Source organism: Takifugu flavidus, chromosome 13 (assembly GCF_003711565.1).
Source record: "Takifugu flavidus isolate HTHZ2018 chromosome 13, ASM371156v2, whole genome shotgun sequence".
NCBI lineage: Eukaryota > Metazoa > Chordata > Actinopteri > Tetraodontiformes > Tetraodontidae > Takifugu > Takifugu flavidus.
In genome coordinates this window covers 3,516,402-3,528,166 of record NC_079532.1, presented here as the reverse complement: position 1 = coordinate 3,528,166, position 11,765 = coordinate 3,516,402, and the positions used below count along the sequence as shown (strand labels likewise).

At 47.0% G+C, this 11,765-nt stretch overlaps 3 protein-coding genes across 5 annotated transcripts; 1 reads left to right on the top strand and 2 right to left on the bottom strand.

Moving 5' to 3' along the window:
- Nucleotides 1-659: 659 nt before the first annotated feature.
- Nucleotides 660-5,452, bottom strand: cnot2 (CCR4-NOT transcription complex, subunit 2). 3 transcript variants are annotated; one of them, XM_057050805.1, is made up of 15 exons: nt 5,300-5,452; nt 4,310-4,437; nt 4,154-4,226; nt 3,916-4,063; nt 3,653-3,835; nt 3,478-3,545; nt 3,238-3,363; nt 2,969-3,093; nt 2,737-2,854; nt 2,350-2,506; nt 2,102-2,163; nt 1,945-1,994; nt 1,749-1,849; nt 1,496-1,640; nt 660-1,184 (listed from the first exon to the last, which is right to left on the bottom strand). In XM_057050805.1, the coding sequence occupies exons 2-15, from the start codon at nt 4,424-4,426 to the stop codon at nt 1,098-1,100; spliced, it is 1,560 nt and encodes a 519-aa protein (XP_056906785.1). In that variant the 5' UTR covers nt 4,427-4,437; nt 5,300-5,452; the 3' UTR covers nt 660-1,097. The 3 variants fall into 3 exon arrangements, with proteins under 3 accessions (XP_056906785.1, XP_056906786.1, XP_056906787.1); XM_057050806.1 differs by having other exon boundaries at nt 3,484-3,545; XM_057050807.1 differs by lacking the exon at nt 5,300-5,452 and adding an exon at nt 4,872-4,876.
- A 1,303-nt stretch (nt 5,453-6,755) lies between these two features.
- Nucleotides 6,756-9,140, top strand: lrrc10 (leucine rich repeat containing 10). The gene is made up of 2 exons (XM_057050809.1): nt 6,756-7,160; nt 7,340-9,140. Exon 2 carries the CDS (start codon nt 7,484-7,486, stop codon nt 8,312-8,314), a length of 831 nt encoding a protein of 276 aa, XP_056906789.1. The 5' UTR covers nt 6,756-7,160; nt 7,340-7,483; the 3' UTR covers nt 8,315-9,140.
- A 73-nt stretch (nt 9,141-9,213) lies between these two features.
- LOC130535667 (seipin-like) lies at nt 9,214-11,761 on the bottom strand. The gene has a single exon (XM_057050808.1). It carries the CDS (start codon nt 11,522-11,524, stop codon nt 10,259-10,261), a length of 1,266 nt encoding a protein of 421 aa, XP_056906788.1. The 5' UTR covers nt 11,525-11,761; the 3' UTR covers nt 9,214-10,258.
- Nucleotides 11,762-11,765: the final 4 nt, after the last annotated feature.

Genomic DNA, 11,765 nt, shown 5'->3' with positions numbered 1-11,765 from the left:
AGAAAATACAAGAGCGGTCTGGATTTTTTTTTTCTCCTCAAATCGACATCCCCCCCCTCCCCCCCCGTTTCCTACGAAATGCTGCTGATGGCTGCTGTGAACAGCTCGAATTGAAACGTCCTTTTTATTCAAATTATTTTGGACTTGAAGGATGGTCGTATTTCCTTTTTTGGCACAGCATCAGGGCTTTCCATAATGTTTAAAATCTGTAATGTTTTAAGTGCCCATAGTGTCATGTGACACCCTGTCCAGCAGATCCAGAGACGGTACATCCACAAATTGCATCCTTACCTCATAAAAACGAGGTACAAGGCAGGGCAAAGTTTCTTCCAAAATAGATGTCATATATATATATATACATACATATATATATATATAGCAGTCATATATACACATTCATACATAGACTAATGTGATGCAAAGAAAAAAAGTACACAATTCTTACAAAATTGTAACAAAGACTGGAAAGTTGTTTTTCTGTTTAGCCTCTAAAAGAATCGTTTACATTTTTGCCCAAGTTCGGGACAACTGAGAGAAAGACGGGCAGAGGAAAGAGGTCGGCGGTGCGAGAGGAAGGAAAAACTAAACACAGGCAGCAGGAGAGGGGGCACGTGGCAAAACTGAAATCTCATCAGGAGCTCAAAAAAAAAAATCACAAACAAATTTTGTGTTCTTTTATTACTAAATATAGTGCAACAATAAACATTGCATTTCTTTCACCTGCATCTGGAAATGTTACCTTTGCCTTCTCTGGGAATCAACATCATTGAATGTGAGGCATAAAAACCTCACACAGGGTCAGTCTTTACTTTTAGCCAGAAAATGAGCTACAGAGATGTAAACATAACAGACCCTGCTCGAGGAAAAAAAAATAAAAAAACTAAAGAAAAGAAGGGGAACACAGAATAAAAGTAGAACGTGTTGATGTTTTGGGCAGAACGTCGTTTTTGGAAAGGCAGGGCAGTATCGGAGGCAATGACCCCTGCAGTCAAAGAGCCAAATCTTCAAAAAATAAAAACCAACTGTGGACCACAGCGCCCCCTCCTGGATGACAGTGTTGTGTGCAGAACAGCTGCAACCATTGGACTGATCGGGCCTTAGAAGGCCTGCTGGGCTGGGTTGTAGTTAAATGTTGTTGGCACGTGTGGCCTCTCCTCCAGCTTGTCATACTCCAGATGAAATTCCTGCACACACAGTTTGAACAACATTGGAAAGAGCTTCAAGATGCAGGATTACATTTACTTGAGCTTAAAATTTCCTAATATTTTGAGTCATGGTTGTAGTACCAAGACTTGCTATATGGGCCCAGAAATGACAATATCTCCATGGGAATAATGTCAACAGCACATCTGTTTTCAGTGGTGACGGTTGGGTCACAATGCCTCAGAAATCCGAGGCGGGGTTCTACAGTTGTGTTTCCAGGCACCTCATGTGACCTAGAAGAGGTTTCTTCTTTATACCATCTCAAAATTCAGCACCAATGACAAATTCTCACCTTGGCTACTTTCCTCCAGTTATGACAATCAAAGAAGTAGTACGTTCCCCTCTCGTATGTGTTGGTTTTCAGTGTAGGCTCCATGCCGGGCGCCCTCGTTATCCAAACTCGCTCCTCTTTGTGATACCTCCAGTCCCGGTTAAAGCTGCAGGGGGAATTTGCAGGGGGTGGACGTGTGATGGTTAACAGTGAGAAAGTCGGGGAAGCTCAGAAAAGCAAAAAGGTTTCCTCGGGTTAAACGTGGATGACTCACAGCTCTACTGCTGCCAGCAGTTGTAGCAGGTCTCCTCCATTCATGTAATACAGGTAGAACAGCAGGTCTTCTCCATATCGAGCCAGTTTGATCGCTGCCAACTGGGCGGGGTGCGACAGTAATCAATAACCAATTCAGGTCATGGGGCATATTCATTCATTCAAAAAAAAGGCATTTTTCTGCAGTTGGTGGTTACCTTGTCCCGTATGTGGATGTTGGTTAAATATTCGGAGGGAACGTGGAAGTCTGAAAAACCAGGAAGTGTTAATGTTACAGAATGTGTTCCTATAAAAGGTCCACACACAGGCTGAGCAATACTGATGCGACAATCATGAGATATAAAAGAGACAAACCGATGTCTTGAGGCCGACAGGGTGAGGACGCCCACGGCGAGGCGAACTTGGGGTACAGGTTTCTGTCAGGAAGCAAAGTTGTGGTGAGCCTCTGATGTCACTGAACTGATGTCACAGTATTAATAACTGCGTAACTATGGTAACCTGCATTCGCGCCACAAGCAGCTCACGTGAAAATTTCCAGCCGTGCACCGGTTGGCTCGAGAAACCCTCTAATTAAAAAAGGTTAAAGTGAACGTCTCTCTTACTCTGGAGAGTTCAGGTTGAGTCCCAGTGTCGTGAGGTCGCTCCCCAGAGCCAAATGCACCATCCCTGGATCCGTCTCTGCTGCCCGGATAAACGTCAGCAGGCCGATCATGCCGAACTGGTCCGTTACCATCCCAGACGGAATGTTCGTCACCCGGCCTGCAGCGAAACAACTCGCTGAGTAACGAACCACCTTCGAACAATTACTGCGCGATTGCGTCATCGGGGGCACTGATGATGTCATCGTTTCAATCGTCTGAAATAGTCTTCTCTCCAATCACCATTCAGCATCAAATGCAGGGTAGAGCCAGACTGCCTCACCCATCTTGCGTGTATAGGAGGAGAGTCTCAATGGGACTGGAGTGATACGAATGGCGGAGAGGTCTCACCATCAGGCAACACCTGGATCCCTTTCTTCTGGTTGTTGTTCTGTGCTGAGGCAGTTTTGTCTCCGGGGAACTTGGGCCCGTCTGCGCTGGACGTGCTCTTGCTTGTGGAGTTCAAGTTCTACAATTTAAAAAAAAATAAAAAAACACTTTTTAAACATTCTGCTTAATGCATATTGGCAATTACTTTTAAGGGGGTGGGGGGTGCAGTGTGTGTTCGGTGATTGGCGCTTACAGTTTTGCTTTCGTCGTTGTTCAGTGTGGTGTCCTTGTAATTGGGGCCGGGCAGTGCAGGGAAATCCTCGTTGTGGATGGAGAAATCTTGTGTCTGTTCAGCCGACGGTTTTGTCACCATGCCGACTGAAGGACAGCGGAGGAGAAACCGTAAATGGACAAAGCGCTCAATCTCCCATCGTTCGGGTGCATCCGATTTTATTCCCCTTCCGAATGCGACCCGGTTCTGCTGGGGTAAAACAGGACAGGCTTCTGGAACAAATGGCCTACCGTAAGGAGCTCGGCCAGCCAGCGGGTTGAGCACTGGTGTTGGGTTTCCAGTCCCTTCTCGTCGGCTCCTGTCTGCTAATGCGGGGAAGTCTGACAGATCCAGTCCCGTTATATTTTCACTCCCATCTGCACCAACGGCAGGGCGAGAAACTGGTCAGCTTTTACGCCGCCATGGCCGTAGCGGCGGCGAGATGAGATGTGCGAGAATCAAAATAAGTGCACGTTAATCAGCACACTAACCTGTACCATTAAAGATGCTGTTGTTCATCCCAAAAACCTGATTGCGGTTCATACCAAACCCCGACATGCTGCAGAGAGAAAGCAACAACTGAAGGGGACCGTCAAAACAACCTCCTGTGGCGACTGCAGAGGGAACGGCGGCTAAATGGAGGCGTGCGACTGCAGCGAACTCTACCTGTTTATAGTGAAGGGCTGGCGTGCTGGTTGCTGTTTAGGCATACAGATGATACTGGGCGAGCTGCGGTTGGGACTGCCCAACCCCGAGCTGCCCATACTGTTGGTCCTGCCGCTCATCCCGATGCCTTGACCGACCTGAGAGTGATTCAGCATGTTCCTCGAATTCATCGGCAACGTCCCCCTGATCCAACGAGATGGGGAATCAGGATTAAGGTGCGCGTGAAAAGCGAGTACGCAGCGAAATCTGCATTTTCTCCATACCTGCTTGGAGATGGAGGAGTATGAAGGGACATGGTGGGGACCCCCGTTGTAGGGGTGATATGACTTGGTAGCTGCGTGCCTTGAGTTAGATTTCGGTTAAGCTGTGGTGTATTGTTTCCCATGCCCCTCACCGAGAAGCCAAGTGCACCTGCAGAAAGAGACAAACCATTTTTTGCCGACGCTACGTCGTATAATGTCTGACAAAACTGCGATGTGATTGCAACAACCCAGAACTTACTTTGTGGAGCGTACAAACTTGCACCAAGCTGTGACAGCTGACTTGACGACGACGGCGAGGGAGATGAAAGGATCTAGACAGAATTTTTAAGACAGTAAGTATTCCAGAGGAGTCCTCCTTTGTATGATGTTCACCACGAAGGGGGGGGACACTCACGTCTTTGTCCGACCGATGTGGGAACATCGACGGCTGGCTGTAGTACATGTTTTCATCAGGAAAGTCGTTGTCGACTACCTCAACGAACTCTACAAATTTCTTTCTAGCACCAAACATGCCTTTGTCACCTGTAAAAAAGAAAAGAAAAGAAAAACAAAGCCCTTTTAAAATTGTGTACGTTTCTGAAGGGACCTGACAGAATTTCATAGCTTTGATTATATTAACGCTGATTTCCATTGGGGGGGGTGCTAATAACTTGCATTTTTGGTGCTGCCCAACTGTCGAAAAAAAAGTTTTCCTGTCATAATTGCGCCGTATTCATTCTGTAAAATGGTTGTTGAGCCTTTCATTCAACTTCCTGGTAGCAGTATCGTATAAAACTGAAACATGTAAGGTAATGCTTTCAATAGATACACCATTAAATCAGCTAGGAATGTTCTTTACAAGTGGTTATTGGCAGTTTAATCACGTACATAAAAAGGAGTAACATTAGCGACAGGAGTTTTTCCCGTTTAATCTCCATGTGGGTTTATAAACCTTAATTCCTGCAGACTTCCCTGACCTGGTGCTTAAGACCATCAACAACAGATGCACAGCTAACATGCTAGTTAGCCAACACTGGAGCGGCTAACATTAGCAGGCTAGGTGCCCCATAATCGGGCTTTTACCACGTATAACGCCTTCTTTCGAGGCAAAAATTAAACTAAGTGTTTGAACGAGACTAAACGACAACAACTTTAAAGACAGCAGACTGGCCCCTCGGTGCCTCCACACATCTACTGTCAGCTGTCCTTTTCTCCTGCCCAGAGCAGGCTCCCGTTTGCAGCCAGCAGCTGCCAAGGCAGCAGCTACTGTCCGGAGCTAAAGGTTACAGACTGGCGCCGCATCCGAATGGCCAGAAACTTCGCGATTAGTAGCTGTCAACTAAGGCTCGAATCCGCACCGAGCCGAATTAAAAGCGCAGGGAGAAAACCGTGTGTGTATCCTCACCGCATCAATTTGCCTTCTCTTCGTTAGATCCAAGATGGCTGTGTGTATTCTGAATCGAAAGAGGGATAGCCTTTTACCCTCTGACCCCGCAGACTACTTCCGTACACAAAATAATCGAGTCTGGGCTGTTCATCACACCTTAAACCTCGACATTTAGATTTGTATTTGTCTTAATCCACATGAGCACATGTGCTACCCACCTGCCCTTGTTTCCGGGCCCTGCAGACCCTTCAGCTAGTAGTAAAATATGAATTCAATTTAATCACAGGTTGGAGGTGGAAGGCCTTGTGGAGACAAGACTCGTGGTTTTTATATCCCACAATCAAAATACTTCTATTTAATATAAATTAAAATGCGTATTGCATTCTGATACTGGATTCATGGAAAATATATTGTTTGTGTGGATTTAATGGTAGTTATGTTTCAATCTGTTTCCATTGTACTGTAATCCACCACAATGAAGAACAAAGATAAATTCAAATTCTCTAAAGTCGTCTGATTCTGGGGACCATATTCCAGATTCTTTTCAACAGCAGCTAGAGAAAAGGACTCGAGAGCGTATACTTCTGCCTAGTAATTTCCCCACATATTGTACATAGTATATAGGCAGTAGTAATACAAGGTTACATAACATAGGTGGATGCTTTAGGAAGATCAAAGTCTTTCCAGAATCCATGACTTTGCCAAAATGTAATCATCTGTTCCTTGGTCCATTATTAACCTTTCCTGAAAAGTTCATGAAAACCCTTTCATATCATTTTGGGTTATTTTACTAACAAACCCCAGCTGTCGTATATGCTCCTCCCTTGGCGGAGGGAACAAAAGCACAATCACAGAAACCAGATACTCCAGATTATAATATATACACACAGAAAATGTCAACCTTTGGCTATTTGGACTTGAAAACGTGCTGGCCAGCAGCCATAACTTCCAGACTACGCTGGTGTGCCGGAGCGCTGCAGCCAGCGACAAAGCAAAGACTCATGGGATGACCCGGTTCTGCAGCCCTCACAGAGCAGAGGCAGAAAATGTGGGGAAGATGTGGCTCCCTGGTATTCACCGAAACTCTTCTGGCTGATTTTGCAAAAAAAATACAGCACATATATTTTCCACCATAAAATAACGACAAGTTTTATTCCTGTGTTAGGAATAAGTAGCTCCTGCAATCACCGCTGTTGCCTTTCTTTCTGTTTCACAGCATCGACCGTGGCATTGAAGCAGCATGTTTCCACGTTCTTGACCCGGCTGAGGCCCCACAGCAGTCAGCAGATAAGGACAAGTGCAGAAGGCGACCTGTCACGGAGTGGAAAATGAAATACCTTCTCAGCTTTATCTGGCTGGAAAATAGTTCTAATGAAGGAATGCGAGATAGGCCGAACAGTTCGCACCTCGAGCAGGTAGAGAGGCTAAGATACATTTAGACTGAACGCCCCCCCACCCCATCATGGGCTATGATAAAGTCCAGTCAAAAAGAGCGCTAGAATGTGGTCAGCCAGACCCCGGGCGACAGCAGTAACCACATAGTTCCCTTTGTGGAGATTTAAATCCCAAAAAATAGATGCAGAGCCAGGTTAATCGTGCATTTCGTTGCCCTTCTGGCACTCAGCACCTGGGCCCTTCCCGCGCCTCTCTCTCCCATCTCTGTCATCTCGGAGGAGGGTTTAGGTGGGGGGGGGGGAGGCACAAAAAGGGAGGAGAGAGCAGCTCTAGCTGTTGCTATCACCATGAAAGTCAGGGCACAGCTCATGGTACAGTGAGAGGACTGCACTGGGGAATATCTGCCGGGACGGCACGTCCAGCTCATTAGGAGGCAAAAATCTAACTGTAGAAGATGCACAGAGCCCTGGGAACACATGGGAGAGTACGTATGTTTACTGTGTTTTCATGTCGCCGGCGGAGCTTTTATTTATCTTTTAACCTGTTATTCAGCGTGGAAATCCTGCCATTGTCAAATCATCTTTATACGCTGATGTTGAAGTCAACATCATTTCTACAGCCTTAACGTGCAACAAACTTCCTTGCTTTTCCCATTTGCTCAAGATCAATAATCCCCGATGGGCGGTGGAGCAGCATTCGTTTAATGGGACGCCATTCAATTTCCTCAACGAGACCAACATCCCCTCTCAGCCCGCAAACTGATGAAGAGGGCCGGCGGCCTGCGCGTGTCAGAGCCAGTCAGCCAGGATGGGTAACGCCGTGCGAGGCATCATCGCCTTTGTCCCCTCGGAGCGCTGCCAGCGCTTCTTGGTGGGGGACCTGGAGGACATGCCGCTGGACCGGACCCTTGACCTGAGCGGCCGGCAGCTGCGCCGGCTGCCTGTGGCCGCCTGTGTCTTCGACGAGCTGGTGAAGCTCTACCTGAGCAACAACAACCTCAGCAGGTTACCGGCTGAACTCCAGGGCTTGAGGAAGCTGCAGCTCCTGGCCCTGGACTTCAACTGCTTCGAGGAACTACCTGTGGCTGTCTGTCGCCTGCCCCAGCTCAGTATCCTTTACCTGGGTAGCAACAGGCTTTGGCGCCTCCCTGGAGAACTTCGAGACCTCAAGGAACTCAGTACGCTGTGGCTGGAGACCAATTGCTTCCTCAGTTTCCCTAAAGTTGTTTGCGAGCTCTCTAATCTGAAGACGCTTCACCTCGGTTACAACCAGATACAGAGTTTACCGAGAGAGCTGAGCCAGCTGGAAGAGCTGAGGAGCATCTGGCTTGCTGGGAACCAGCTGGCAGAGTTTCCTCCGGTCCTGCTGGATATGCACCTATTGGCTGTCATCGATGTGGATCGGAACAGGATACGCCACTTCCCAGCTCTGTGCCACATGCAGGGGCTGAAGCTGGTCATCTACGACCACAACCCCTGCGTCAACGCCCCGGCGGTGGGAGAGGGAGTCAGGAGAGTCGGGCGCTGGGCGGACAGCTCAGACGACGAGCAGGAGGACGACGGGACAAAGGCAGCCGGTGAGGCTACAGCGGAGGTCGCGGACGCTCTCCCTGGGGAGGGGGAGGAGCAACATATGTAGAGGAGAAGACTGGAAACAGGAGATGATGGTCAAGGTTTAAGGGTTGGTCTGCATCCTGGGCACACGCTGAGACATTCTTGCTAGGGCTACAATGCTAACTCTCCTGCATCCCCCTCGACGTTGACAGGACACAGCCGTGACCTCCACAACAGATTGCTTTGGCGTATTACAGCAGCGAAACCCGACATATTAAGTAGGTTATGAATGCACGTTCACAGGAAGGCTCACAGCCTCCGAATTTGGAATGAGACAGTAGATGTTTGTGTTTACAGTATGTTTATACAATATTAAAGCAACAGAATGTATGACCTTTTTTTAAAAAAAAAGAAGAAAGATTTCATTTCCTTGCACCAAAGAATTTGTCAGAAGTGTTAAAAGCAGTATAACTGGTGACCCATTTGCTTTTGTTTTGGAATTTTGGATTTCATTCTGGATGTAAACAACAATAATGGGTTTGTTGTCTGGGACATATGTTGGGGTTTTCTCACATTATGTTGCAGAAGAGGGGACTTTGGACACCAATCCCTCCCTGCTGAGGTTAAATACAGTGAGGTTTTTAATACCAGTAATGGATGGTGAGAGTCAATTAGTGCATTTCTTATTCAGCCCAATGTATAATTCATCTGGCAGAATTAAGACTGCTAATGGGCCTCAGTGCGCTCAGCTCTGCTCTGTAACTGCAGCCCTGCCGTCTAATTACTTCAGGAAAAAGTGATTATTGTCTTGATTTTCACATTCATTAATAATTCGAAAAGTTAAATAGCATGCATGCATACAGTGATGCTCTTTTTGTCACAGTGGATTGTGAAATACATCCGTTCAACCATGCAGGCGGAGGATTCCATTCCTTTTTATTGATCTGTGATTACTGAAATGACGCAGCTTATTGGCACAAAATGTCAGCAGAAGGTGCTTTATTGTTTCAGACAGAAGTCCACATAGATAGGAAGAAAATAAATACAACTGTGTCGCTAAATAACACTTGCGGTTAGAGCCTCTGGTGCATTTACATGCATAAATAACTGAATCTTTTCCTCCATCACTTTCACTTCTCTATCATAACTAAAGCAGTAACGTCTCCGATTCATCTTTATTTTAACCCATCGTGAATACAAACATCAGCTTTGCTAAACGGCCTTTAGTGACCTCAGGTCTACTCTGCTGCATCTGTTCTGTTTTTCTGTGAAAAGCATAATAAATAGTTTCTACGAGGCTCAAGCGTGGCGTGCACAGATGATTGGAGTGAATGAGCCGTAGCTGTGAAATCCCCCGTCACACACAAGACATCTCTCATTCAGTGATGAAGAAGCGTCTTCATTCCCCTCAAACTGGACCCATTATGTCTATATATTCTATATATATCTTTTTAAAAGTTATTAAAAACAAAGACACTTTTCTTACACAGTAGATGCGGTTAGCGTCACAAGGCTAAAACTGAAATCCTTTAGAGATGCAGAAATTCTGGAAGAGTGCGTTTTAAGGAACATTGAAGCTACATTTGAAGACAGAATCGGTTCAACTTGTGACTGAACTGTAATAAAGCCCATTTACTCGGTTGACATCAGATTATGCAGGCTGGCCATGACGTGAAAAGCCCAACACGTGAAGCAACTCCGGGCGTGTTGATGGTTAGGTTCTAAATTCTAAAAGCAGCAGGTAATACTGATGAAACCACTGATTCAGAATGGAATGCTGTCCCTCCTCCTGCTGAGTGTGCATCCATAAAAAGAAACCTCAAGATGGGACAGAGATAACCATAAACAGACGATAAGAACAAAAGAAATGGAACGGTGCTTTGGTGAGGTTAAGAGTTCCCCATGCGAGACAATAAATACTCGATTCGTAGCTGGTTTGCTAAAACAACGCACATTAGACTATCATGCATTTGTACTTAGGCCTGGACTTACAGATGTATCAATCAAAACGGGACAGATTGCGACAGATTCAGAGGCTCATCCACGGCCCAGGTCTCTGTCGCAGGCACGTCTCATCCGGCTGAGGCGTCTGGCATCCATTTAACCCCTCAGAGCTGTTTGTCTCCACGGGGGTCACAGAGTCACAAGGCGCATCCTGACTTACACCTCCAGATGTATCCGAGGTCATCGTGGGTTCCTTGGATGCGGGCTCGGGCTCTGCTTCACTTCCATGGACATCTGACGGCTCGTTCATAGCTCCGATCACTTTGGGAGAACATAGGTCCTTCTGAGAGTTCTCCTTCTCCATACGCTTCCGAGCCTCCTCTTTCCTCTGCTGGATGCGGGTGTTGTCTCCCATCATTACTCTGACTCTCACCTGATCTGGAGGCCAGAGCCCACCCCATATGAACTGCAGGTAGCTGAAGAGCACAATGACACTAAGGAAAGCAAAATTGGTGGCCACGCCGATCACCGCAGACGTGAGAGGGAAGTTGTACAGGACATATCTTATACCGGTGAAGTAAGCGTGGATGCGGAGTTGAGACGAGTAGATCTGAACCCGTTTGGACTGGATCTCAATGACTGCGCCGACAGTCGGCTGATAGGTATTAGCCTTGTAGTCTGAGTAGAGCTCAACTTCTATAAGCTGCTTCTGTTCAGCCATCCCAGTCAGAAGGAACGGAGAGAACACCAAAGTGGCCAGAGTCTGCAGAAGGCTGGAGCGATAGTGCAGCATGGTGGATCGCCCTACGGACGACACCGTCGCCCCACCTTTGGTATAAGCAGAGAACTTGACCATAAACATACCAAGATGTTCATTCACTGGTGACTCTGGCAACTCCAGCTCCAATGATATTCTATAAGGCTGCCCGTAGGCCATCACCTGATCCCTGTCGTTCTTCATGAAAGAGATGTTGGCTATGGGGAAGGAACAAAGTGCTGACTCTGAAGCATCGCAATCAGACGTGTAGTAGAAGTGCACGGGGGTGGAGAAACTCACGGTGGGCATGTAGGAGTAGTAGAAGCTTCCATACAGAAAGACTGAGACCCAAAGTAGCAAAACCAGGATACACAGAAGGATTGCAGCCTGGAATAATGTCCGCCGCGCTCTGAGGAGCGTCACGGCTGCCACATCGTGCAGCCAATGCAGAACCGGCCCCATCGTACCCATAATAGTGTGCGATCCAACCGAGCCTGTGGTTTTCCTAGCGGTCCTGGTTTGGGCAGTTGTTTCCCCCTCCAGCCTTGATGACTGCTGCCAGTGTGGCGGGTCCTCTTTATGTTCATACGACATCGGTGGGTGGCTCCAGTCTTCAACCGTGTAATTGCTTATCTTCGCTTTTTCCAGATTTCACGAAGGTACAAGTTTCAGTTTATCAAACCAGTAAACGCTTAATTGATCCACGAAACAGGTGAGGTAATCGACAAAAGCAGAATGTCACTGGTAAAAGATAAACTTTGTCCTGCTTTGCTGTATTGGTGAGTGTACGAGCTGTGAAGTGACATTAGCTACCAACCCGGTTAGACGGCCAAAA

Excerpts from the sequence above, each read along its gene's own strand:
- lrrc10 (XM_057050809.1), top strand. The coding sequence starts at position 7,484 with ATGGGTAACGCCGTGCGAGGCATCATCGCCTTTGTCCCCTCGGAGCGC.
- LOC130535667 (XM_057050808.1), bottom strand. The coding sequence starts at position 11,524 with ATGTCGTATGAACATAAAGAGGACCCGCCACACTGGCAGCAGTCATCA.
- cnot2 (XM_057050805.1), bottom strand. The coding sequence starts at position 4,426 with ATGTTTGGTGCTAGAAAGAAATTTGTAGAGTTCGTTGAGGTAGTCGAC. Across the intron at positions 2,507-2,736 it reads GATCCAGGTGTTGCCTGATG|GCCGGGTGACGAACATTCCG; the intron begins GTGAGACCTCTC and ends GTTTCGCTGCAG. Across the intron at positions 1,185-1,495 it reads ACTGGAGGAAAGTAGCCAAG|GAATTTCATCTGGAGTATGA; the intron begins GTGAGAATTTGT and ends CTGTGTGTGCAG.